Genomic DNA, 23,478 nt, shown 5'->3' on the forward strand with positions numbered 1-23,478 from the left:
CAGAGGCCACTCGTTGGCAAATAATCGGCATGAGGAATGCTGGTATGTCTCTAAGACAAATCGGGACTCAAATCGGACGACATCATTCCATAATTTCAAAACTTTTGAAAAAATACCGGGCCACTAATGAAGTTAAAGACCTGCCTAGACCAGGAAGACCCAGGAAGACCACAGTCCGGGAGGACAGAGCTTTACTGAGACTTGTACGGCGCAGGTCCTTCGACTCGAGCTCTCGGTTGAGACAGGAGTGGCTTCCAGGGAGACCCATCTCGAACAGGACTGTTCGGAATCGTCTGAAAGCTGCAGGATACCGGGCAAGGAGGCCAATCAAGCGACCCAGACTGTCTCCAGCCCATAAGGCAGCCCGACTGGCCTGGTGTAATGACCGTTTGCACTGGAACATTGCCTCTTGGAGGAAGGTCCATTTCTCAGATGAGAGCCGGTTCTTGCTGCACATGGTGGACGGTCGTACTCGGGTCTGGAGGCAGAGGAACACAGCAATGGCTCCACGGAACATCCAGGAGACTGTGGCCTTTGGGGGAGGTTCCGTTATGGTATGGGGGTGCATTTCCATGAACTGCAAGTTGGATATCATTACCATCCGTGGCAACCTTAACGGTGTTCGTTACCAACAGGAGGTTCTTGACAGGGCTGTGGTACCTCATTTTGAGAACCATCCTCTGGCAACGAGACCCATATTTATGGACGACAATGCTAGACCTCACAGGGCGCATGCTGTAAATGATTTTTTGCGGCAAAATGCAATTGACAGAATTCCATGGCCTGCCATGAGCCCTGACCTCAACCCCATTGAACATTTGTGGGACTTTATTGGCCGTCGTGTGAGGCAGAGAGACCCACCAGTCCATAATCTCAACGAATTGACGGCTGCCCTGCATGAGGAGTGGAACAGGATCCCCCAGAATCAGATCCGGAGACTCATCCAAGGAATGAGGAGGCGTCTGGAATCGGTGGTGCGTGCGCAGGGAGGACACACTAGATATTGATGAAAGTCGGTGTGCAGACTCTCAGATGACTGTTCTTTCTTTCCATGTGACATTTGTGTTAATACACCTGACAACAACGTCTGTGGATGAATAGTAAATTGTGTCCATTTTTTCATGAATTTAAGACAGTTTTAAGAATTTGGATTTCGTTGCAATAAAGCAAAGTCTTGATACTTTTTCCCTTTAAGTTGTTTGTCAGAGATCGTCTGTTGAATAAAAAAGTGTCAAACTATATCAACCCGGCATATTTTGATTGTCAGAACACTTCAAAGTTGCTCCAATAGAAAAAATTGGGGTGTTGCTTGATTAATTTCCAGGTGTATATTTATAGACTCACATCACGTCAAATAATAAAACGGATGAATCATGACTCGGATCTAAAACTACTTTCTCTTTCTTGTGATTTTATTGTGCCAGTGTTCAGAAAAGGTATGCATATGCTTGTATCTATATTGGTGTGTAAATACAGATACAAAACCCGTTTCATGACTGTACTGTAGTATGTCTGTCAAAAGCATAATGCATGGGTGAAAGCTTTCAAAATGTTTTATTGTAGACATGTAGAGAGACAGTTAAAATCTGATGTATCTGTGGTCAAAATTATGTCCGATGCAGTTCTCTAATGCCGACTTTGGATCTATACCACACATTCCCGACATGTTCAGGTGCACAACTGACTGGCCCTTGCTTGTATTTACAAACGTGCCACTGGTGTGGCAGGATGCGCTCAACTTGGAAGACCCGGGTTCGATTCCCTATATGGATACAATGTGTAAAGCCCATTTCTGGTATCCCCGTCTTGATATTGCTGGAATATTGGTAAAAGTACACAACTGGTATTGTGCACGATATTTGCACAATGATCGTGCAATTCATCAGCGTAAAGTTAGCAGTTGGTTAATGGGGAAACCAATGTTCGATGTAACTAGTGAATGAATGAGTTTAGTTTAGCTGAGTTTTACGCCTCACTCAGCAATTTTTCAGCAGCATTGGCGGTCTGTAAAGAGTCTGGAACAGACAATTCAGTGATCAACATCATCATCTTCGATGTAATCAGTTGGAAAGCTATGACATGTGTCAACCAACTCAGCGAGCCTGACCACACGATCCCGTTACCTCTGACGACAAGCATGGGTTTCTGAAAATCAATTCTAATCTTCACGCGTCCGATTTATTATGGGTGACGGGTTGTTGAAATAGTCAGACAAATGCTGAACGCATTCGCTTCCGCTTTGTCTTAAGTCCTAAACCGGAAGCAAACATTTACTGTCCAAGAAGCGAAATCTAAGAGCGAGAGTGAGTTTATTTTCGCCGCATTTAGCAATATTGCAGCAAAACCAAGGCGAAGGACATCAGAAAGAGGCCTCACACATTGTAACCATGTGGAGAATTGAACCGGGTCTTGGGCGTGATGAGCGACCGCTGTAACCATTAGCCTTTTCCACTGCCCACGGAATCTAAGAGTGAGGACCGCATAATATGTTCCCATTACAGTAGATTATTTAGTCTACTTTCAGTGTAAGTATCTGTCTGAAATAATCAAAGCAAGTACACTATCAAGTATACTTTTATTGTAGAATGGTGTCATTTCAACACACGTGTGACACAGGCTGGAGGAGCGTGACTCAAGACAAAGAGAGAAACCCAATTCAAGATGTACAAATCCGGCTGTCTATCACTCATCAGAGTGCGTCTAAAAGTTTATTAATCCTGACTTCGATTAGCAAGAAAGCACCGTTCAAATCCATTCCTCTGTAGAAATATTCGGAGTATACATAGCGGGTGAAAAGGCACCACTGTTTGATGTAAATCTGGAAGTAAATCAAAAGAAAAAGATGATCAGAAACATTTCAACTCTGTGTTCTTGTCATGGAGTGGAGAGTTTAAGAACGTAGGCATCAGGAACATCGCAGACGGTACCCTTTTGGGGAGGATGATTCCGCTTCCCATCACAAAAAAGGGAAATATAAAAGATATAACATGATTGTCCTCAGAATTAGATAGATTCTTTACGACGTTGAGGGCAAAATGGCTGTGAAACTGCTATGCATGAACCACTATAAAACAGTATTGACTCCAGGTGTTGGCTGAACAGGCCAGACTGTCGTCCTACCCTTATCGGGTTACAGCGTTCACTCGTCACGCCGAAAATCTGGGTTCGATTCCCGCATGGGTGTTGTGAGCTAAGCCCATTTCTGGAGTCTGAAACCTTGGTGTTGCTGTAATATTGCCGAAAGTGGTGTAAGCATTACTAACTTTCTCACTTATCCCCTTCTTAACACACAGTTTGCATATAAAGAATTAGTTTCGAATGTCTTCCGGAGCACTGAAGTTCTCCTGCCAATCGGCAAAGGTCTGCAAACAAAACATCAAGGTCGACCAGGAACTTATGTAACACGATCATGCCATTACCGATTGTGTAGATACTAACTTCAAATAAAACCTTCCAATCCCGTTAGTAGCCCCTCAGTTCAAGCACAGGTTGCTGAAGATCCATTCTAGCCGGGATCTTCACCAGGTGTGTAAATATGGATGTCCATTATCCGTCCAGTTACATTATATTGATATAATATTCCACTCAATTCCCAAACGCGAGTACAAGTTGTATAGATGCATGTTCAACGCAACAAATTCGAAGGAAATCCAAACTTGCGACACATTTAGGCCATACAAGATTCTGACTGATTTTCGTTTTGTCTTACCGATGTAGTTTGAATGTTGTAGAAATCTTCCACTTCCAGAACATCTGCTCTCATGAGGTGCAGGATTGTCCAGAACTTGTCTGGATCAGTTGTGTACAGGTTTGAAAGAATTTGCACTTCAATTACCTGTGCAATTTCTAAGATACGGTCAATCTGCAATTAAAAATAATTACAAAACAATACCCAATGAGACGGTTTGGTTTGTTGTTTGTTGTTGCTACTAGCATACCACATTTACAATATAAGTTAGTTTAAACTGTGTAATAGGCTCTGCTTTTAGAAGAGATTTGCTGAAAGGGTTGCATTGCGTTTATTTGTAACATGTTCATTACCAGATCATGTCTTTAGTGTTCATTCAGACGGAAAACCCAACTGGCAACAATTACATACAGCACAACCTGTATGGATTTACCACGAGAAAAGATACGACATTATTAATAACATGTAAGCAATGACATTGCTAGTATTGAGAGGTAGTCACCCATAGCATATTGAAATACCTACACGCATACAAGATATACTACCATCGAGTATATATTTAAACCTAATGTCACATGACGTATATTTGTTGGATGATTACAGTTTTGAGCACGATATGTCAACATGCTAGCAAATGACAGATGGATTTTATGCTCTATGTGCTGAAGACGGATTTATGGAGAACTCTGATCAGCACCTGGACATCAGGTAAACAATTAATGTTCGTATGGTCTTAGCTTGTGTTTATTCCGTTTTTCTAATCAAATAGTTAGCATGCCTTTGTGTGTTTTGTGACGGGTGCCACGATTTAAGGATGGTACGTCCAACTTTTAACTAGCTATTGATTCATTACCACGTGACAAGGGCGGCAGAGTAGCGTAGTGGTTAAAGCGGTCTCTCATCAGGCCGAAGACCCGGGTTCGATTCCCCGAGTGAGCCCATTTCTAGTGATAAACTTATTTGGTGGAATGCTGGCTAAAAGCGACGGAAAAGTCACTCACTAGCTCACTCAAAACTCACACATAGGGAACTAGTAACAGACTGAGTCATAACCAAAACGAAAAAAAACAACAAAAATAAGACAGTCGAATATTTTCAAAGGGCTAAAAATGTGTAAAATAGGGTTATTTTAGGACTAAGATATATTAAATAGTTGAAATAGACAGTGTGAAGATAATAATTTGGAATATGCAATATGCTACCAAAGTAATTAAGAATCCTAGGGGTGAGCATAAATAAGAAACGAAAACATGAAAAAGTCGATTCAGTTCATGTAGTAAATAAAGGGTCAAGTGGGTATGATGAATTTCCGTACTTCTGTAATTTAAACAACGCCCTAGTGAAGCCTTTCTGTCGTCATGTGACGACAGATGTCATAGTTAAGTCTAGAGGTAAGCCAATGTCTACCATCGTCCAACGCCCGAGACAAATCAGTTTTTACTCTTAGATAATTTCTGCAATGCTTATGGTTTTAAAAATAAACGAAACATTGTCACAGAAACTGATCGAAGGGGTTTGTTTTGACAATCGGCCTCTGGGTTCATAAAATCTAAGGAAGGTCTAGGATGACGGAACCGAAACAGATGTTTGCACCAAAAAATCGAAGGATAAAAAATATGACAGTGTGAAACGTCGTAGATAAGTTTAGAAACCGTGTTCAAAAATGGCTAAAATTGAGAAGAAGAAAAAGACGGCACGACTTTTAAATACTGTGCATGATTTCCGTCTGTATCCACGAGGTACGGGATAAAGAACACTTTTGTCAATGCGCGCTCAAAATTCATATAGAATATCTGAAAATACACGGGAGTTCAGAAGTTCAAGCTGAGCAGCAGCGTACCAGCACTTCTGACGTGTCTTCACTTACATTTCGGCATTTTTTGTACATGTATGATATGGGTTGTTTTTCTTAAATAGTCTTTATTAATTAATGTTTTATGCCTAAACGAAAATGTAACGTTTTGCTTTGATAAAAAGTAGGTCAATTCGTACATAACATTTTACAATGATGGCTGAAGAGCTATTTTGTCATTGCTCAAATACGTTTTGATACATTTGTTAGAATTTTAAACTTAATTCAGTTTCAGTAACGTCCCAATATTACTAAAATGTTTTTTAACGAAAAGTTTTCAAATCCGCTTCTTCACAATGTCATGGTGGCGGGGGACATTACCACAATGGCGCTTACTGAAAATAGATACACGTGCACATACTGTAGTCTGTAGTTGTGAACAAGCAATTTGACACGGTGAAAGAGATTACCTCGGAGCTGAAACCGATGACCATAGTTATTACAAAATGCAGGAATTCTTTGGTCACCTGGTAAACAATAAAACTGTCTGAGAAGGAGACACACAGAATACACGTGTTGGGAAGCAGGCGACACAATGCATCGAATACGAGGCGAATGACCATTGGTCCTTCATATTATTCTAAAACTAAATTGATTCATTCGAGACACCCATTTAAATTTCTAAGTTACTTTTCATGAGTTTTTTTTTTTAAAGTATGTTATTTCAGAACAACGGAAGTATAACATGGCCTTCACCTTTCACCTTATATGTCTGCATTATTCAAACACATGCGGAGACATTAGTGTGACATTACTAAAGCGCAAGTGTTCGTTTAGATTTCAGCAAGAAAACGAAATTCTTACCATATTCAAATGAAACTTTTAACGATTTAAGTCATTTACCATCTCGAGTACATTATTACCACGTGTTAATGAATTACTTAGGAGATTGTCTTTGCAACTGCATCCACGATTCACAAACCTTTTCATCTTGTGAGTATGATGAATGTTGTGGCATTTTCAGAGTGAAACACATTGGAACGTCTCTACTGGAAGAAAGGTGGTTCTTCAGACTGTCGGAGAATTTATAGAAACTACTTATACAACCAAAACTGTCTGTTGTTCTTTGCCATGTTTTGAAAAGAGGACATGCAATGAACAAAGGGCACTCATGATTGTAAATCCACCAATAAGAACTAACAGCATTGCATTTCCATCTCCATGAACTACGTAGAACAAGTACACTTTACTTCTGAGAGAAGACTTCTCATTTTGTTTCAATACATGATCTGTGCCAGCAAAATGTGATGCTTTCAAGACTTGTACTTTCAAGCGGTACTTGTGCTCTTCAAAGTCGGTTTCTCGTATTTTGCCTCATTCTGAAAAGTAACCAGTACACACATAGTGTCGATATCTAGCTCACTTTGTTTTTTCTGAGGTGTTACTAGTGCGTTTACAGACGGATTAAATATCTAACATCAGGTAAAGTTAATCTGATTATTAGAGGCACAAATGGTCATAGACTAATAGCAATACCGGAATGCCAGTAGAATGCACATTCAGAAGTAAGATTGTCTGATTAAAGGTCCATGGATGTTTTTAAAAATGGAAAATGTTGGAGAGTGGCAGAACAGTTGCAAAGACAGAGTCGTTCCATGACTGTAAGCAAGTGGACCACCATATCAAATGGGCTTTATACTATAGGTGTACACACATATTTGACCTGCAAAAATTGGAGAGTGGTATCTACAGCGTGTATGGCTATCAGCTAATAGTAAATCAGAAGTAGGTGTGATTTGCCTGAAACAAAGACTCAAACAATAGTACAATGTTTTCAAAGTAAAGACAGTCAATAGCTACAGACGCATGAACAAACAGCAATCATGGTAACTATGTCAAATGAAAATTGTGCATGGGTGTTCGAGCAACACGCAGAGTTTGCAGAATGTTGGTTATTACTGAAATCCACGTGTAATTCGTGGCTTAAAGTTTAAAACGTTTTGTGAGTGGCGACCATTTTTTTCAAAGGCATTATATTTGTTATTCTTACAAGCAATAAACGTTTCAGTATCATAAACCTGTTTGATGTTATTTATAAGGTTATCAATTAATAGGGTGTTGCCATTTAGACTGCTTACAAATATATGGCTTTTGCTAAGTAAGGTTAAGTGATTCAACAGGGTATATTGGTCAGGATAGTCAAAGAGAATTGCTTTGAAATCCGAGGTTATATCCATATTTATGTGGGTATACAAAAATAACTCCCAAAATTGCTTTACATGTTCACATTGAAGGAAAAGATGAGCGAGGTCTTCTCGGTCTGTTTTACAAAATGTGCATATATCATCGTCTACTAGGCTCATAGCCTTTAATTCCTTTTTGGTGTAAACTATGCGATGCAGAAATTTAAATTGAAATTCCAAAAGGTTTACATCTTTTGTACAGCGCCTGTACTGGAGAAACATATTTTTCTAAGTTGGAGAGTTGAGACTGAAGTTTTCCGCCCATTTTTCACACACTGTGGGACACGTATGAGTGGCAATGATATTGTCATGAAAATACCTGAATCCCTTTGCATAAACTGTTTCGATTTAATTATACATGTTTGCTGGTTGATGCACTGTTTCCATTTAGGGGGGAAGCTACATAACAGTCTTTGATGATCTAAGAAAGTTCCTCGGATATTATATGTTTTTCAGTTCATTAAAAGTCGTTAGGCCTCTTGTGTTACATATGTCCCTAACACAATGAAACCATTTGTCATACCAATTTTATATAAAGAAAGTTTTATCGGGATATTCTTTCTTGTTTCTTAAATAGTTTGACGAGGCATCCAATACAGATCTCCAATAGGGGTTTCTACCTTTTTTTCGGATATTGATAATCGCTCCCAATGAAGATATTTCGGGTAAGGAAAACTGGCTTGGGTTCTTAAATTTGGAATTTTGGTAACATTTTCTTAAATGAGAAAGCTACAAAGTTTGAATAAAAGAACTGACATCGATCATTCTTAGGCCACCTTCATCTTATTTCCTAATCATATTTTGTCCATTTTCCCATTCCATAAAAACTAAGAATATATTTGAAATCGTTCCTTAACAAAAGCTTGAAGGGGAGTAGGTAAGGCTATGAATATTTGAACTAAGGTAGATAGAGCTAAACATTTAATAACTGTCATTTAACTGTAGTGGTCTACGTTTCGATTCTCTTAATTGTGTTTATGACCCAGAAGTCTTGCAAGTTAGCATTGAGGGTAATGCCAAAAACTTCAAAATTGCCTATATGCCAGTCGAGTTCTAAGTTTTCACAGAGCTTAATGTTTTACCAGCCACAGAGCCTATCCAAATAAGTTTTGTTTTCTCAATATTCATTTTGAGTCCAGACATTTCATACAAGGAATGCAACGTTTCGATAGCAAGTTTTAGTCAGTCAAGAAAAAGTTGGGATATCGTCTGCATACTGTCCTAAACATATTCTTGCCAATTCAAAACGATGATGTTGATGTCTTTGTTTTGTCTAATCATACAGCCCAGGATTTCAGCCACAAATAAAAAGAGACATGGGTATGTAGGGTCACCTTGTCTACAGCCACGTTGATTATAGAATGGTAAGGATAAATGGCCATTTTATATAACATAAAAACTGGCATTACTAGACAGCCCTGAGACCCATTTTCTAAATTTTATTCCAAAGCCATTTTTTTCTAGCACTAACGTAATGAAGTCTTTAGAGACAGTATCAAACGCTTTTTGATGTTCTCTCCTTCGTTTCAAACATAATACCTAAAAGCAAAATAGTGTTGTCACCAATACATCTGCCTGGGATGAATCCTTTTTTGATTTTCATGAATAAGTAAGGCCAGAATTTTCTTAATCCTTATAGTTACACATGTACTGTTAATCCTATATAAAGAATTAAAGAGTGAAATGGGCCTCCAGTTTTTCAAAAGTTTCCTATTTTTGATAGCTTTAGGAATACAAGTAATAACCCCTCTATTCAAAGTAATAGGTAATGTTTCATTTTCAAAAACTGCTTTTATATACCAGTTCCTTCAAAAACATTAAAGCAGTCTATTGGAAATCCATCAAGTCCAGGAGATTTGATGTTTTTCACTGATTTTATCGATAGATATTTCTTTTAAATCAAAATGTTCTTCCAAAGTTTCACTCGTTTGGCTATCCGGGGATGGGACTGAAATATTATTAAATCCGAATATCTATATAAATTTTCATAGAAAGATTTTTGTTCATTGATCTTTACCATCAAAAATTTCCTCTCCAGTGTCTTCAATAGGAGAATTAATTAGTTTACTGGTATATTGGCTGTTTCCAAGGTTACAAACATATCGTGTAGGCTTTTTTCCTTCTTCGTACCACAGTGATCTAGTTAAAAAATCAAGGGCCTTCATACATTCCTGTTTAAGATTTTCAAGTTTCAGTTTGGCTGATGATAATTCAGCAAAGGAGATCTTCATTGATTGCTTGAAAATTGTTCCTTATTTCGTCTTCCATTTCTTTAATTTGGTTGTCTAATTCTACAGCGTCAATATTTTGTTTTTCTTTTTATGATAGGTAGCATAAGAGATGGTTTTACCTCTGACCTTCATAAGGAATGTCTCCAGAAATAGTGGTCACTGATAGTAAGTTCTAAGTTTGGGTCTTCGATTTCCTTAAGATCTTCTTGGCAATAACAGTTCTTGGCATATTCTAGCTTAGTTTCTAGAAGAATTTATTGTACGATATTTGTGTATTCTTTAATTCTCAAAATAGATATGTTGAATTTCCAGTACCTCTTTCCTCTGTTCTTACTCAGAGAGATCGATAAGGTCAATGTGATGGCCGAGTGATCAAATTTATATCCCGGGTGAATGTCTGCCGACACTGTGAGATTAGCTATGTCTGTAGAGACTAGGGAAAAATCAAGTCTTGACTGTTGTCTAGGTTTTGTTTTCTACCAGGTTTATTTCCTTTCTAAAGGGTTGAGTTGTCTCCACATGTCTACCAAGTCATTTTTTTTCAGATTCAGTGACTGCTTCACTACGAGCTTTAGGTTTATTAATATTTTCTATAATTTTCAAGATCGATTGATGGATTTGATACTAACTTCCAATCCCCTTTGTTTTAGCCAGCGAGCCGAGCAGCAGTACATTTTGACCACGAAACAGCTTTTAAATAACTAACTCAGGACTGAGTAAGTACACTGAGTTTAGTGAGTTTAGGCTATATATTGATCTTGATACTGGCACTGACCACATCTCAATGTTAAGAAGTTGTGATTTGTGTGAATGACTTGTGATTGTCTCATAGCCATTCATTGTATATGTTACCTATTACTGAAAAATGCCTCATTGTTGTAATGTGTTGTCGTGAAACGTACATGGAGTAGAACTGTAAAGTGAAAACATGTAAGTTACTTAATTATTTCATAGGAGAACAAATAGTGCCCAAAAATCCTGTTTTGTTTGATCCACAAATTAGTGACACTTCTGTTGTAGTGTTTATTATTTCAACTGTCCCTCAGCGTAAGCAGTTATCTCCCGTGCTAAATGTTATTCTGCAGGTTCCGTGAACCTTATTCACTCCAATTTCGGATCAGTTGTTTAATTTGTTCCAAATTGTTAGTTCCAAAACCACGTGTTGGTAGGAGTGATTAGGTTGGGGTTGAATACAATAATGTTGGTAGAACAGCATGCAAGCCATCCTTATTAATACCACGACGTGTTTGTATGAAACTATCAGTACTCATTGTATTGTAGCCGCATCGTACTACGCGAGGAAACCCTGTCCGTGTGTATAGCGATGTAATCAAGGATCTAGTTGGGGGTGAGTTTATATACCTCCACTGAAAAACTGTATGAGAATTCTCTTTGGTTTTCGATTTAGTTATTGTTTGTTATTAGTAGATTTATTTCGGTCTGTTATGCTTACTGGGAGTTAATGCAAGTGCCATTGGTACATTTGACTTTGTATGTAAAAGATACCTTCTTCCATGCAAATGTTTATGTTGAATTTGTATGCACTGTACTAACCTGAGATAAGCTAGTATGTACATTAGGTATGATAACTGATACCTTCAGACATACATGATTCTTATTTTAATGTGTCTAAGGGGATCAGGGTGTACATTGATGTAGGTTTTTGTTTTATTGTTTAGGTTTTTCTGTCGCCCATATTAATAAAATACATGGACCCAAAGAACGGCTTGTTCTGCTTTTTACATAAACATGAACTTTATCATATCTTTGTGAGTGAATTCAGTCAAAATGGTAAAAGATAATCCTAAAACAGCCTCCGAATGAGAAGGGTCGGGTCATTATGAGATGTCACTAACGGGTGAGGTAAGAGACATATATTTGTTCTAGAATACAAAACATGAATACGAGTGTAGTCTGTTTGACTTACAAAATGCATCGCAGTTGCACAAAAAAACCGCATAAATATGGGGCCAAACTGATACCTGCAAAATATGAAATCTATCCAAACAACATGACTACCTGGCCGAGTCAAATATTAAGTCAGTCAAAATGGCTGATATAACCAACAGCCAGTTTCTGTGTAGGATCAATATAGATTGGTTACACGCCAAGCGGGTAATAATTAAGCGTGAACATTATTATCCAATCAGAGGTAACCACTAGCCAACCATGCCAAAATGGTACACGATCTATCTCCTATTGTGTAAAGCTGCTAGCAACTCAGCAAGTGGCGAAATAAGTTTATGCTAGAACTCAAAATATGGCTGTGGGTTATTTCCCCCGTTAGACCTTTTCCACAGAGGGTAAACAAATGTGCATGGCCTGTCAGTAAAAACAAAAACCCAAACGAAATGGTTATCAATCAGACTCCAGTTAGGAAGACAAAGCATTGGTAACTATGCAGCAGCCCAGACTATATGTAGGCAGCATGCTAGAAGAGTATCAAACAAACAAACAAACAAACAAACAAATATAGCTTCAGGACAACAACAAAAATGGTGACTGAGCAGATTAGCTTGATATGCCATCTACACAAAAATTGACAAATCTGTAAGTTGATGCGAAACATCACAGGCAAAACAAAACAAACAAAAGAAGAGTCCAGAAAACAATCTCCGTTCTAAATATATATGTGTGTTATTAGACTTGCTCCTCTGGGCGTAAAATAGGTACACACGTATAGCCTAAACTTCTAGTTACACAGGGAGTAGGCTTGTGGTTAAAGCGACGACCCAGCGCCGAAGACCCGGGTTCGATTGGCACGTAGGCACAATGAGTGAAGCTCATGTCTGGTGTCCCTCACCGTGATATTGCTGGAATGCTGCTGAATACGGCGTAAAAATATACTGACTCACCCCATTTACACACTCTCCTTCGAAAAAGCTGATACGGTTCCAGTGTTCTTTTTTTAGAAGAGGTTGAAAGCTACATGTTCACTGCTCACATAGTCATCACTGAACCTTGCAGTTTTCATCTGCTTTTGCTGAAGATTTCCATCTTAATCGCCCAGTGTGTAAAGGTCCAGTGCTTGTGATTGGTCTATTCATCTCGTTTCCTGTAACAAACAGTGGTGATAGGTATTAATAAATGAGCATATTTTACCTGCATCGCCTTTGCTCGTCAGTGTTTGAGGATTCACAAATGAGTACTTTCTCATAACTTTAGTACTTTTGCAACGATCATTTGGGCAAAGGAAACTGTCAAAACTTCAGTTTACCAGCCTGTGAAAAAAGGCATTTTTAATATCCATATTGACGTTCACAGGTAATAACAAAAACATGTCTATCCCTAAATACATTAAATATTTAGATGTTGAGGGCATTTAAAACCTTTGCAGTTCCTACACAAATGGTCCTCTGCCCAATATTATTTGGCAGTCAGGCTGAAAGTTACCATACCTATGTTGTGTCGATTGAAGCTCGTGTCAGTGGAATGACTGGTTCAGATTACATTATTTACAGATTGCCAGTAAGTAGTTGGGATACTCTCTACTGAGATGCATCATTCCTTATCAGTTTAACTTTTCAGTGTATCTTTACTGTACTTCCTTTTAAAAACTTCATGACAGATCTGTCACAGTGTATCTTCCATATAGTGAGCGAGTGAGTTTAGTATTGCGCCGCACTCAGCAATATTCCAGCTATAGGAAGACAGTCCGTAAATAATCGAGTCAGGACCAGACAATTCAGTGATTAACAGCATCAGCATCGATCGACTGGGGACCAATCAAGTTGACAAGTGTCAACCAAATCAGCGAGTCTGACCACCCAATGCCGTTAGTCGCCTCTTACGACAAACAAAGTCGTAAGTGTGTAAGTAATGCATCTATAAAAGATGAGTCCAGATATTTCTTCTTGCAAAAACTCCTTTATATACTCTCCAAAAAAAAGAAACGCATAGGGGAATTGCAACTGTATTTTCGTGTTTATTTTGAAACATCTTGTCGACTTTGAGTCAATGAAATATAGCGAAATGGAACACTGGAAATGCAGACTTATCCATCTTCGGCACCAACTCGAGAAAGGTCAGTATGAGTGTCACATGGAGACGTGTGGTGGCGCTGAAGTCAATACCTAGTGTGACCACCATGGGCATCGAGAACTATACGGCATCGAACGAATAAGTCTCAGAATCTCGTGTTGCCCAATCGCAGCCCACTCTGCCTGCAGTACCTGTGCGAGTTGATGAAGTGTCTGGGGCTGAGGGTTACGGCGTCGCAGCCGTCTGTCCAGGGCATCCCACAGATGTTCGATCTGGTTTAAGTCCGGTGATCTCGAGGGCCACGGGAGCACATATAGATGTTGTGGTTCTGGGGGAAGTCTTCAGTGTGATTGGAAGGAGGTGTGGGCGTGAGATTTCGTCACCACACCCTTGAGCTCTCAGGTTGCCCTGGATCATCGCCCGATCACTGTTCCTACGGCAGGTGATCCTCCCCTCCTCCTCCTCATTGCAATCAAACAGGATTAACACTTAAATGACCGTCCCCGTACAGGCAGACCTCAAGTTACCATTGCAGCCCAAGATCGCTATATCCGGGTACTACAGTTGCGTGATCTTACTGCCACGGGTGAGAGTACAGCAACCAGGGTGCCTGGACTTCGGAGGATATCCTGTCAAACTGCACGGACCAGGTAGAAAGAGATTGGCCTGAGAGCCAGGAGACCCGACGTCGGGCCCATGAGCACTACGTCGTCACCATCGCGTTCAGCGTCTCCGATATCTAAAAGCATCCAGTTGGTTGTACAGACGTTACCTTCTTCTAAACTGGTGTAAAATGTCACACACTAAGGTCTTTTTGTGGACAAGTTATTTATGTTTGAAAATGCAACATATTCGAAACAGATTTCTCCTCTATGCGCTTCTTTTTTTTGGATAGTATATATTATTACTTAAACTGAACAAAATCGTTCTTTGGCATATTTTCAGATATGTCTTTACATATTTGTAAAGTGTAGTACAAAACATTATGTGCAGATGCTGCGGTTTTGATCAAAGAATAAAACTCTTTGAATAAAACGTGGAAATGTGTTACGAAAGCGGTATACAGTACTTCTGTATGCAACGTGTCACAGGTACTGTTATGAGATCCAACTTTCGGTCATAAGAAACGCACCCTCACACCATCACCTCGAACGGGAATAGTGCCCGTTACTATGAAACGCTAAGTGCGGCCCTGGAAAATAATCCAAGTAATGACAAACATGATGAAAATATTTGGAAAAAATACTTTAAGTAACAGATTAAAACAGAACTCGAAATTTAGATTATTTTTCCAAAAATATTTAAAATAACGTGGGAAAAATTGAAATACCGTGAAAGTTATCGGAGCAATAGAAATTAAATTTCCAAACAGGTCAACGAACATTTGAATTAGCAAAGGACTGTCTGTGTGTGAAACGAATATCCTTAGCACCCGATCACTGGGACCGCCCTGTCTTATGAACTCTGTTACAGTGCTCATACAACCGAGGCCTAGCAAATTGCTGTCTGGAGCTTAGAATGGAACGCGATACAAACAAGATGGCGGCGAGAAATTGTTTTCTTTGGTTACGATGATGTCTCTTATCTTTGTTGTTATTTTGGACCGTCAAAAAGCTATCGTTTTCAGGTACTGTATAGTCACGCATTGGACGCATTCTCAGTTTAAAGTATCATCAGTGTGGGTCAGTGTTGTGAATATTAACTGGTGCTTATCCCAGGTCAAACGTGATATTGTACGGTAATCCACAATGCTCAAAGAACAATTTCTGTGAAAGCAATTAAAGAAATGGAATTTGGCACAATCGTTTTGCCCCCGTCCATGGATAGTAAGTGGATAATGTTGTTTGGTATTTCCAGTCGCAGACGACATTAGATCAAGCACTTCAAAATCGTTTACACAGTGCATTGGCAGAGGGGCGTCTGTGTGTGTGATTATTATGGTGTCAATGTCTTTTAGAAAGTGGACAGGACGTGGTGGTTCAGTGTGTTACATTGCCACCTTTCCTGTCAGTCAGGCGCCTTACTTTCAGGGACTCAACCCCAAAACATACTAGAATCTGTACTTGATCAGCTGATGGAAAAATTGTAAAGGGTTAGGGGTTTTCGGCGATATAAGACCAAACGTAATTTTTATCTTTAGTATCATTTAAAGTTTTGATTTTACTAACCTTGCATCATAAAGACATATTCATCTATTTCACACAAAAATGAAATGTATTTCCTGCAAAAATAGCATTGATGACATTGTTTCAGCGAAAGTGTAGCCACTTGCCACATCTGGGTATTTTCGACGATGAGCTATACGTTTCTCTCCGCACTGTGAGAGAGTGTTTTGATCATGTGCCTTCCTGCTTTATGCATATCCTGTCACTAGCAGACGACTAATTTTACTAAATATTTTTTGTTATACAGGCAATTGATTTTGCATCTGAAGTGGTATTAACGATCTAGGGTAACTAATATTGATGTATATTTGCACTTTACATAACTTAAAGGTCACATGCAACGTAAAACACAACTTTGCAGATTCTGGTACCTTTCGGTATGCACTTACCAAAACAAATCATCAAAAATGCCAATTCAACCTATAAAGTTGAAAAAAACGCGATGAAAAAAAAGCCCGCGAAATCGGAGTTCAAACGTTTCACTAAATTCCCCCCAGTGCTTGGGGGAAAACTGGTTTCAACAGCTGTGCTGCGCTGCGTCCATAACGCATGCGCAGTGAATAGGTTCGCGGAGCTTGAAACAGTATGCATGCCCAGCGTCTGAGGTCGTGAGCAGTAGTCTAATCTTGGTTGTGTACACAAACAAGTAAATAATCTACTCGTTACGTGAATAAAACATGTTGATTGTGGTAAGCAGTCTCTGTCACAGAGAAAGCTCAGTGTCTGGTTTATTCACACCTATATGTCTGCCTGCCTGTCTGCTAAAGACAACATGCAGTACACAGCTTCAATCATTGACCACATGCAATTTGAACTTAACACCTATCAGAGTATACGACATAAAGAAAATAAGTTGATTTATGACTCGTGCACCCGAGTCCCGTCTCTGCCACATTATGTAATTAGGCACGTGTGATACACATGACGTGTTTTTATGTCTGTGGATTGCAAACAAACTACATTCACTTTTTTCGGATGACTGGATCTGACGGAAACTGGTGCAAACTCTTGTCAGTTCCAAGTCCTGCCTTGTACTTGGACGAATGACAGATTCCAGCCACGCAGTAGTTTACCATCTATACTGACATGATTTTTAATTGGATCGAGCGCAAATTCAGAGAACATGTATTTTCAAAACCCAACATCTCTATATACATTCTTCATGGATAACGACTTGTTTTAGTGTGTATGATTTTGTTTGACAACAGTATATGAATCCATACTGAAACGACGCATCAAGTACTCAAAAAGAAGTTGTTATCCATAAAGAATCTTACTTTCTTGTGACTCGCTATACTTCTAAATTGCCCATCAAACAGATCATCTGTCTGTACACACAATGAACCCTCAGCAGATCAGCAAATGAAATAGCCAATCAGAATCCGTCGTTACACTTGAGTGCACATCCAGGTGCTAAGACTGGGTTTGGTCTCCCGAGGCCTTCGTTTCGGGGGAAGTAAGCCCAAGTACAAAATATTGCACTTTTGAATCGCAATTGTACGCTTATAATTTTGTTTATTTGTTTTTTTAAAAGCAGCAATGTATATTATATGTAATGAATAAGTGATAAATGTGTTTTAATTATGTTTGATTTTTTGGTTGCATGTGACCTTTAACTTCTGGATTTCAATTGTCAATGAAATGTCCCATGACAGGAACTGGGCATCCGCCCTACTGATGAAACTGTTTGTATGCACTCCAATCGCATTGTACCTCCCCGATATAGCGCTATCAATGCAATCGTCGAAATCACCAAAACATTGAATTCAGCTGGCTTTGGGATACAGTACCCAAGTGACACAGGTTTTCGATGATGTTTTTAATCTTTAAAATCATTAAAAGTTTTGTTTATGCTAACTTTGAGTGATAAAAGATATATTTCCCTATTTCACACGAAAATATCAAGTGTTTCCTACAAAATTGATGTTGGTGACATTGTATCAGCGACACTGTTGCCACTTACCACATCTGGGGATTTTGTATGAGTTTTCAACAATGAGTCATACCTTTTACATGACAGCAATGGGGCATGTGCCCTACCAATACAACTGTGTATGCACTTCAGTCACACACATACTCCCCCGATACAGTGTGAGCAATGCAATCGTGGTAATCACTGAAATGTTGAATTCAGCTTGCTTATGGCTACATTTCTGTGACGTGTTTAATTTTCAGGTGATGCCATTTCATTGAATCTGGATGATCCAAGTATCAGACTGTGCATAAGATGGACAACTATCATGTATTGGATATCATTGGGGAGGGATCATTTGGCAAGGTCTACAAGGGCAGAAAAAAGTACACAGGCCAGGTAGGTTGTGTAGAAAACTATTATGAAACTGTCAGTCACTTTACACATTCCCAGGAACAGCACCCATCTCTCCTCCAAAGACAGTGTTTGATTAGGTGTATTCATTACTTCTACCTCTGAGACACTACCAATAATTTGCAAGATTTAATTTGTGGTGGTGTGGTAGCCTAATAGTAATAGGGTCTGCTTGTCAAAGACCTGGGTTCAATTCCCCACATAAGTACAATGTATTATGCCCATTTCTGGTGTTCGCTGCCATGATGTTGCTGGAATATTGCTAAAAGCGGCGCGAACTAAACTCACTCATATACTAATTTAAGATTTTATGTGGCTTTTTAGTTACATTTGTAATGATATAATAAGTTTAAAACCTGATGGTGTATTCATTTAGTTTTGTACATCATTAAAGTTTCTGAATAATCAAATCATTGAAGTTTAAGTTGGTTATATGTACCATGCTCTCTAAATAACATAATAGATTTTGAATAAGACATGACAAGCAATGTTTGGCCTATACTGCAGATCATGTAGAACTCTCATCACGATTATCAAGGAGATGATGTAACAATGTTCTAAGGTGTCAATTCTCAATAAATACTGTATGTTCCTGTTAAGATTGTTGCCCTCAAGTTTATCCCCAAGTTCGGCAAGTCTGAAAAGGAACTCCGGAGTTTGCGTCGGGAAATTGAGATCATGCGTGGCCTGCATCATGACAACATCATCGAAATGTTAGACAGTTTTGAAACAGACAAGGAGGTAAGTCATGTCTAGAAATAACATTGCATTTAAATGTTTCTACCATATGGGGCCATTGGGAAGTCTAGACATAACATTGCATTTAGGTGTTTCTACCATGTTGGGCAATGGGGAAGTCTAGACATAACATTGCATTTAGATGTTTCTACCATGCTGGGCCATTGGGAAGTCTAGACATAACTTTGCATTTAGATGTTTCTACCAATGTGGGGCAATGGAGAAGTCTAGACATAACATTGCATTTAGATGTTTCTGCAATGTTGAGCCATGGGGAAGTCTAGACATAACATTGCATTTAGATGTTTCTACCAATGTGGGGCAATGGGAAAGTCTAGACATAACATTGCATTTAGATGTTTCTACCAATGTGGGGCAATGGGGTAGCCAAGTGGTTAAGGCATTTGCTCGTCACGACGAATGGGTTTGGTTTCCTACATGGGTTCAATGTGTGAAGACCATTTGTTGTGATCCCTGCTATGATATTGTTTGCTAAAAGTGACGTAAATCTAAACTCACTCTAACTCGCCTTATAGTACCATGTTTTGTTTTACAATGACCACAGCATTTATAAGATATGGCATCTTCTACCATGTTGTATTCTACAAAATTAAACAGTTAACAAAAAAGATGAATAGGAGCATGTAAGCACACTATTCCACAGCTGTGTTTGCTTTATTTTTTAAATTCTTGTTTTAAGGCATAATGTCACATGTTTTCAACAATATTTCGGCCTATATTATATATATCTTACATGTGCACTTACTTAAGATTCCTAATGATGCAATAAAACACAAATTATCCCTTATGACTTACCTGAAATAGATAATTGAAACTAGAGGCGAACAACCTCCTAACAGACAATACTTGTCATATATGGCATGTAAACAATTTCTCCCTACATGGAAAACTGTCGCATGCAGTGTTATCAGTGTTTGCCGAACTGATTTCAATCACAAGTTGTGCTTGGGATATTCGTTAAAAGCTCTCCAGGGAACATAACTCTGTGGGGTTCACTTTAGATAATGTTCAGCTGATTTAATGCAACATTGCATTAATTCATTGGAACTTTTTAATTTCGTCTTGTAATCTAAATACGGAATTTTATTAAATTATACGGTAGCTGATAGTTAGTATTATTGAGAGAAATGCATTATATATATTTTAAAGAAGTGTGGTGTGACATTGTGCCTTTAAACATTTGGTTCTTTTTCCAGGTTGTGGTGGTGACAGACTATGCTCAGGGTGAATTGTTTCAGATCCTTGAAGATGATGGGAATTTACCTGAAGAACAGGTGCAGTATAAGCTAGAGCTGTGGAGATTCGTAGTCAGAATGGTGCCATGGGTATCTATACTTGACGTTAGTGCTCTAACAATCCATTGAACTATCGATGGACTGCAGTTGTTGCAATTGCAATTAATCAGTGGTAAGAACTAAAACATAATGCTGCATCAATAGTAATAACTGTATGTGTGACTATTGATAGTTTAGTAGTTGCCTTCTGTTGATAAATGCACAGTGGGATATACAGGATGTATTTCACTTAGCTAATAACAAGGAAGACAATTTTATCACAAATGTTTACATGTGATATTATCGATAACAATATCTTTTCTCCATAGACAGTATTTCCAAATATCAATCTTTTTAGTCAGCTCTAAGACTTTGTACCCATGGAGATCTCAGTTAGAACTGGTCTTCAGTAACCCATGCTTGTCGTAAGAGGTGACTAACGGGATCAGGTGGTCAGACTCACTAACTTGGTTGACACGATTGTCATCGTGTCCCAGTTGTATTCTTTGATGCTGATGCTGTTGATCACTGGATTGTCTGGTCCAGACTTGATTATTTTCAGAGTGCCACCGCATAATTGTAATGTTACTGAGTGTGGCATAAAACTAAACTTTCTCACCTGATGACTTTGTTTTCGTTCCAGGTTCAGTTGATCGCCTGTCATCTTGTGTCCGCTCTCTTCTACCTCCACTCCCATCGGATCCTCCATCGAGACATGAAGCCCCAGAACATCCTGCTGGGCAAGGGAGGGTGTGTCAAACTCTGTGACTTCGGCTTCGCTAGGGCCATGAGCTTCAACACGTTTGTCCTCACGTCTATAAAGGTGAAGAAATTTCCTGTCTCAAAATATGTTTGTTGCTTAGGCCAACACAGATTGTGAACACGGTGAACACATCATCTTTGTTTCTGTATTTCATCTGTGATATCATAACACAATTGAACATGAGACAAAGAAGAGAGCAATTGTCACTCTCACTGCATTTTACTGCACAAATGTACGTGAATAAAATAAATAAGAAAGGAATCATAACGTGCAATGATTGAGCTTTTGATGAGGTAGTGGTTCAAGGAAACACATTACACTGTGCAGAGTTGCTTCCCTTGTATGTATCATAGTTAATACACTATATAAGAGGCGCGGTCAGAATCACGAGTCCCTGCGAACACCCACAAGTGCTCGATCCTCAATGCCAGTGCCTGGACAAGCACCCACGAACCACCCTCACAGCTGCCTCGCCAAGTGAACAAATATGGTGACCATGTTTCATGAAAAAAACTTCAAATCATCATCATTAGTTAACATCCCCTTGACGAAGGGCAAGGAATAGCTAAGACAAGTTGTGTAGACAGTAAGGAAGAGGCTGACATCCATAACATTTTGTCTAATACATGTTTAATGTCATTCATCACCACTCGCCCCTTTTGTAACCTCCAACAAGGAGATGAAAAGCTATTCCGTTTGTCCCAGAATAACACGAGTTGGTCATGAATGGTTTAATGTCACTAAACGCTCACAGCCATTCAGGACCCGTGTGAGGGTGAGCACTTCTGAACATGCCTCTGTACATTAATGTTGAAACAAATTAACGAAAAAAGACTTCATATGCAAAACAGAACCGCCACAAGAAGCTCTGGCAAATTCTTTAGCATTTTCAATCTGACTCCATAGATATCATTACATTTCTCTCAGCTGCGGAGACTGTCTTGTGTTTGCAGGTGTACATTTGTTCTTATTTACAGGGAACCCCGCTATACATGTCACCTGAGTTGGTGGAAGAGAAACCGTATGATCACACGGCAGACCTGTGGTGAGTTGATAGCTTTGTTAAGACCTGTGGTGAGTTGATAGCTTTGTTAAGACCTGTCGTGAGTTGATAGCTATGTTAAGACCTGTTGTGAGTTGTTTGTTAAGAAGATATGTGAATGGATCTTTTGGCAGTTTAATTACAGGTATGGTATGGCAAATATTTGTCATTGTTAGTGTACCCCGTATTCAGTGTGCAAAATTGCCACTGGCCACCTAGCCCGTGGCTAGTAGAAATCCATTCGGGCCTTTAATCCTCCACAGTCACTGGCCCAACTGACTTGTGCATTTTCATGGACTCATCTTTTAAACGTTCAACTTGTTGAGGTATAATACACTTTTAACTCATGTAAGATCATAGCCTGATAAATTATGGTGTTTCAACTTTTTGTTGTCTATTGCTTAGTTTCTACATTCAAATTTCAGATGAGTGAATTATTTTGTGGGCTAGTGACTTTCAAGCATGGCTAGAACGATTAGCAAATCTTGGAAACTATTTCCTGTACTGTCCCTCTGCAGTTTGGCAGGGTGGAACGCACTGCCCTTTTGATTCGGCACCCTGCCCTTCTTCTAATACAATAATTGATTTTCAAACTTGGCTGTTATATTTTCTGTTACATGTAGAAGTTAAGTGCAATAACTGCTCTTTGGACCTTTAACTAGAATTATAACTTTACATAATACTTGTAAATCTGGCATTGAATGGCCTTTTTTTGGAATTCGTGTGCAGCTTTTGAAATCCTGCCCTACTTCTTTTTTATCCTTGGAGAGACACAGATGTAAGGAGGTTTCATGAACATTGAAATAACTTGGCATATGCTAAGACTCATAATCAAGACTGCCTGTATTTATGCTAATATGCCACTGCATCCTCTTTCCACATGACCAGGGCTCTAGGCTGTATCCTGTATGAGCTTTTCACCGGCGCACCGCCATTCTACACAAACAGTATCTTCCAACTGGTCAACATGATTATCAAGGATCCTGTCAAATGGCCCAAGAACATGAGCGTTCCTTTCAAGGACTTCCTGCAGGGTCTCCTGAACAAGAACCCACGCCAGAGATTGTCCTGGCCGGACCTGCTCCACCATCCCTGGGTGGCAGATGGCATTAAAGGTATGGGGACTGAGATATTTTGTTCTGTTTTGACCTGCATCACTACCCATGGGCTGGAGGGGACATCAAAGGTAGTAGGGACAGGGGTATTGGTGTGTT

At 39.2% G+C, this 23,478-nt stretch overlaps 1 protein-coding gene across 2 annotated transcripts in view; it reads left to right on the forward strand.

Annotated features, from left to right (window-relative positions):
- Positions 1 to 15,445: 15,445 nt before the first annotated feature.
- The window catches only part of LOC137295569 (serine/threonine-protein kinase 36-like), a 52,781-nt gene continuing 44,748 nt past the window's right edge, over positions 15,446 to 23,478 (forward strand). The window contains exons 1-7 of one of the 2 annotated variants that reach the window (XM_067826987.1): positions 15,446 to 15,562; positions 18,276 to 18,411; positions 19,027 to 19,167; positions 20,382 to 20,459; positions 21,103 to 21,282; positions 22,200 to 22,267; positions 23,153 to 23,379. In XM_067826987.1, coding sequence (XP_067683088.1) covers positions 18,328 to 18,411; positions 19,027 to 19,167; positions 20,382 to 20,459; positions 21,103 to 21,282; positions 22,200 to 22,267; positions 23,153 to 23,379 — 778 coding nt within the window. In that variant the 5' untranslated portion in view covers positions 15,446 to 15,562; positions 18,276 to 18,327. The remainder of the gene's footprint in view (positions 15,563 to 18,275; positions 18,412 to 19,026; positions 19,168 to 20,381; positions 20,460 to 21,102; positions 21,283 to 22,199; positions 22,268 to 23,152; positions 23,380 to 23,478) is intronic. The other variant, XM_067826979.1, reaches the window with a different exon arrangement.

This window comes from Haliotis asinina, chromosome 1 (genome assembly GCF_037392515.1).
Source record: "Haliotis asinina isolate JCU_RB_2024 chromosome 1, JCU_Hal_asi_v2, whole genome shotgun sequence".
NCBI lineage: Eukaryota > Metazoa > Mollusca > Gastropoda > Lepetellida > Haliotidae > Haliotis > Haliotis asinina.